We start from the raw sequence: 4,977 nt of genomic DNA on the forward strand, positions 1-4,977 counted from the left end.
TATCTATCTATCTATCTATCTATCTATCTATCTATCTATCTATCTATACATATAATTTTTCCCTCCAACTACCCTAATACTGACAAAGGTCTCATGAGTTCCAAATATCATCTTTCCATGCAGGAATGTAAACAGTTCAAATAATAAAAGATCAGATGAGGGCCTTTGGTTCTGTTATCTTGCTAACAACCCAACCTCAGAGTGAAGGAGTGAATCCTCCTATCCCAGTAGATTATCATTCCTGAGTTGCTTCTAGTAATGACTGTTTACTTCTTTCATATTGCAAAAGTAACCTCTATAAGACAATAATCAAGGAAAAAAGTATGAACGCTTCTTTAGATCTGATATAGGTGGGTAAGTGCTAAATTTGGGCTCAGAAGATCTTGGGCTTGAATCTTAGACCTGTAACTTACTAGCTAGAAGGTATTTTATCTCCTCTATTTCTTAGTTAATAATGGCAGATTCTGCAAATTATCTTCCTGGCTATGAGTCTAAGTACAATTTGAGTCAGATAAACTAGTTCATCCCACTTATTTTATGAGAGACTGAGACCCAGAGAGAAGAAGTGACTTCCGTTTAGTAAGTAATAGGTAGCTGAGTTGGGAAGAACTGCCATAAAAGACACTTAGTAAGTCTCTTATAATTTCTCTTTCCTGTTTACCTCTTCATGTTCTACTTGAGTCTTGTATTTGAAAGTCAAATTTTCTATTCAGCTCTGGTCTTTTCATAAAGAATGCTTAAAAGTCCTCTATTTCACTGAATGACCATTTTTCCCCCCACAGGATGGTACTCAGTTTTGCCAGGTAGGTGATTCTTTGTTGTAATCCTATCTCCTTTGCCCTCTGGAATATTATATCCCATGCCCTGTAGTCCCTTAATGTAGAAGCTGCTACATATTGTGTTATCCTGATTGTGTTTCCACAATATTTGAATTGTTTCTTTCTGGCTGCTTGTAATATTTTCTCCTTGACCTGGGAACTCTGGAATTTGGCTACAATATTCCTAGGAGTTTTCCTTTGGGGATCTTTTTCAGGAGGAGATCAGTGGATTCTTTCAATTTCTATTTTGCCCTTTGGTTCTAAAATATCAGGGCAGTTTTCCTTGATCATTTCTTGAAAGATGATGTCTAGGCTCTTCTTTTGATCATGGCTTTCAGATAGTCCAATAATTTTTAAATTCTCTCTCCTGGATCTATTTTCCAGGTCAGTTGTTTTTCCATTGAGATATTTCACATTGTTTTCTAATTTTTCATTCTTTTGGATTTGTTTTACAGTGTCTTGATTTCTCATAAAGTCACCAGCTTCCAATTGCTCTATTCTAATTTTTAAGGAATTATTTTCTTCAGTAATCTTTTGGACTTCCTTTTCCATTTGGTCAATTTTGCTTTTTAGAGCATTCCTCTCCTCATTGGCTTTTTGGACCTCTTTTGCCATTTGGGTTAGGCTATTTTTTAAGGTGTTATTTTCTTCAGTATTTTTTGGGTCTCCTTTAGCAAGCTGTTGACTTGTTTTTCATGATTTTCTTGCATCACTCTCAGTTTTTCCTCTGCTTCTCTTACTTGCTTCTCAAAATCCCTTTTGAGCTCTTCCAAAGCCTGGGACTGATTCATATTTTTCTTGGAAGCTTTGGATGTAGGAGCTTTGGCTTTGTTGTCTTCTTCTGGTTGTATGTTTTGATCTTCTTTGTCACCAAAGTAAGATAATATAGTCTGATTCTTTTTGAGCTGCTTACTCATGATCCCGGCCAATTACTTGAGTTTTAAACTCTTTGTTAAGGTAAGAGTCTGTTTCCAATGTGGAGAATGTACTGTCCCCAGCTTTGGGGGTTTATACAGCTGTTTTCAGAGATACTTCTAGGGACCTGAAAAGTGTCAGTTCTTCCAAGGTGGTATGATAAGGGGTGAGGTGTTTCCTCTCCACTGCTGCAACAAGCTCCACCACGCCAGCGCTCCTCTTCGCCCCAGGACCGCCCCTTAGAACTGTGACCCATATTCAGGCATGGGCAAAACAAGAGATTCCCTGCTTCAGCACCAGCAAAGTGCTGAAAAAAAATAAAGAGGAGGAATAAGTTTTGGTGGAAAGAAGATGGGTACAGTGTAAGACATTATGAACTTTCTGTGCTAGTGTGTTATCTCAACAGAGATGTCCAGTAGACAAATGAGATTGGGAGCCTGGAGTTTGTGATGTAGGTACAAATTGGAAATGAAGATTTAGAGATCATTTGCATCAAGTTGATAATTGAAGCAATGAGAGTAGATGAGATCTTTAAGGCACCTTGTACATATAGAGAGGATCTTAGCATTTAAAGTCATTTGAAATCTAGGCCTAGCCTGCCTTTTCAGGTAGGCTATAATTATATCTTACTCCCCCTCATGTACTCTGCAAACCAGTGCACTCTGTAGCAGGAAAACTGGCTTGCTTCCATGTTCTCCTAGCTCAATGCACTTGAATTGACTATCTCTTATTCCTGGAAAAGACACTTTCTTGATCTCTACCTATACTCTAACTATTTTCAGGTTTCAGCTCATGTGTTCCTTCTGATAGGTAACCTCACTTGACACTCCTGGATGTTAGTGTTTTTGCCCTTTTCCAGTATATATATACACACACACATATATGTATGTATGCATGTATATGTATATGTGTATGTATATATATGCATATATGTATACATATATACATATATGTATATATGTATATATACACACATATATACATACATATTATATACATATGTAACTTGTATGTGTGTATATATAATATGTATGTGTGTGTATATATATATATAATATGTATGTGTGTATATATATAATATGTATGTGTGTGTGTGTGTATATATATATTATATATATATATATATATAGTATCTCTTTGTGTGGTATATCTCCTCAACAAACTCCTTGAAGGAACAATTTGTTTTCATTTTGCCTTCAAATTCCCTAGAACTTAGCACAATGCTTTGCCCATATTTAATACATTCTCAATGGATTGAATTTAATTGAAAGACATAAGAGGAATGCATAGAGAACCTTGGGAATGTCTATGTTAATGGAGAAAGAGAAGCCAGTGAAAGAAATGGAGAATCTTCAGTTAAAGAGGTATGAGGAGAATGAGGAAAGTATAGTTTCCCAGGATCCAAGGAAAGAAAGTATATGAAGACTAACAGAGTGGTCAACAGTGACCTTTGAGGGAAAAATTTAGCAATTTGTCTCCCATAAGCCCAATTTCCCCCCCTGACACTGCAAACACTCAGATGCAGCCCTTCATCACCTCATGCCTAGATGATTAAAGAGTCTGCTGGTTGTCATCCTGCTTCTCCTGCTATCTGTTGTCCATTAGCTGACCTTTTAAGTGGTGAGTAGGGGAATATATTCTCTTTCAACACTATTCCCCAAATAAATATAACTCTGAGGTGTTCATCTTTTCTCGGGAACCTAGAATTGCCAGTGTAAGGTAGTTTGGAGTGAGTGATCCAACAGAGAGAGCAAATTGGTGTTAAAATGTTCACAAAAGAGATATGGGGCACTGCAATGGGTGGAGATACCTTACCAGAAATATAATGAAACAAATTCTTAAAAATACAGCTAACATATAGAATGGCATTTGAACTTTGAATCAAATTTAGGTTTTATTCAATAATTGATATCTATTTTCATTTATTCCTCAGCTCTCTTTTTACTGCATTATTTGTGGATAATTTCTGTCATAAAGGCATGGAGAACAATAAAACACTGATCACAGAATTCATTCTGCTAGGATTTCCTATTGGCCCTGGGATACAGCTATTCCTTTTTATTGTTTTCTCTCTGCTTTATATTCTCACCCTTCTGGGAAATGCAGTGATATTAGGCCTCATCTGTTTGGACTTCCGACTTCACACTCCTATGTACCTCTTCCTCTCACATTTGGCCATTGTTGACATCTCCTATGCTTCCAACAATGTCCCAAAGATGCTGGCAAATTTTCTTAACAAAAATAGGGCCATCTCATTTGGTCCATGTATAACCCAGACCTTTTTATACATGGCTTTTGCCCACACAGAATGTCTTATCTTGGTGGTGATGTCCTATGATCGGTATGTAGCAATATGTCACCCTCTCAGATACACTGTCATCATGAGCTGGAGATTGTGCACCACCTTAGCCACTATTTCCTGGTTATTTGGCTCTTTGCTGGCCCTTGTCCATGTGCTTCTCCTCCTGAGGCTGCCCTTTTGTGGGACCCAAGAAGTCAATCATTTCTTCTGTGAACTCTTGTCTGTTCTCAAGCTTGCCTGTGCAGACACCAGGTTAAACCAACTTGTGGTCTTTATTGCTTCTGTATTTATTTTAGTTGGGCCTCTCCTCTTGGTCCTGGTCTCCTATATGCACATTGTCCATGCCATCTTGCATATTCAGTCTGGGGAGGGGAGAAAGAAAGCCTTTTCCACCTGTTCTTCCCACCTCTGTGTGGTTGGGCTCTTCTTTGGCAGTGCCATTGTTATGTACATGACCCCTAACAGTAGTCATCCTGAAGAACAGCAGAAAATACTCTCTCTGTTTTATAGCCTTTTCAATCCTACACTGAACCCCTTGATCTACAGCCTGAGGAATTCAGAGGTGAAGGGTGCTCTGAGGAGAGCACTAGGGAAGGATAGATCAATGTGAGGTACTGCATAGAGGCATCTGTGAATCAAAGGAGTTTTGGAAGTATCTTTGGTTCATTTGAAAAGTAGGGACATTGTTTACTCTGATGTTTACAACTTTGCCAACAATAGTTCTTGTACACCCAGTCAATCAGAATTTCCAAATACCCTTCATGTATCAAAGCAGCCCCAGCACAACCCTGGTTCAAGGAATCTGCAAGCTTTTCGCTCCCCCCACTCCCATCCACCAACTCACATATTTTCTTTCTTTCCAAAGTACCTAGATCTTATATAAATCTTAGAATTCTGAAGTTATATTTCTCCTATTTAACTATTTTGTAGCCATCTCAAGCC

At 38.0% G+C, this 4,977-nt stretch overlaps 1 protein-coding gene across 1 annotated transcript; it reads left to right on the forward strand.

Annotated features, from left to right (window-relative positions):
- Positions 1 to 3,694: 3,694 nt before the first annotated feature.
- On the forward strand, positions 3,695 to 4,645 carry LOC114027331 (olfactory receptor 2A5-like). The gene has a single exon (XM_027841311.1). It carries the CDS (start codon positions 3,713 to 3,715, stop codon positions 4,643 to 4,645), a length of 933 nt encoding a protein of 310 aa, XP_027697112.1. The 5' UTR covers positions 3,695 to 3,712.
- Positions 4,646 to 4,977: the final 332 nt, after the last annotated feature.

Source organism: Vombatus ursinus, unplaced genomic scaffold, assembly GCF_900497805.2.
Source record: "Vombatus ursinus unplaced genomic scaffold, bare-nosed wombat genome assembly UNPS02014858.1, whole genome shotgun sequence".
In the NCBI taxonomy this organism is placed as follows: domain Eukaryota; kingdom Metazoa; phylum Chordata; class Mammalia; order Diprotodontia; family Vombatidae; genus Vombatus; species Vombatus ursinus.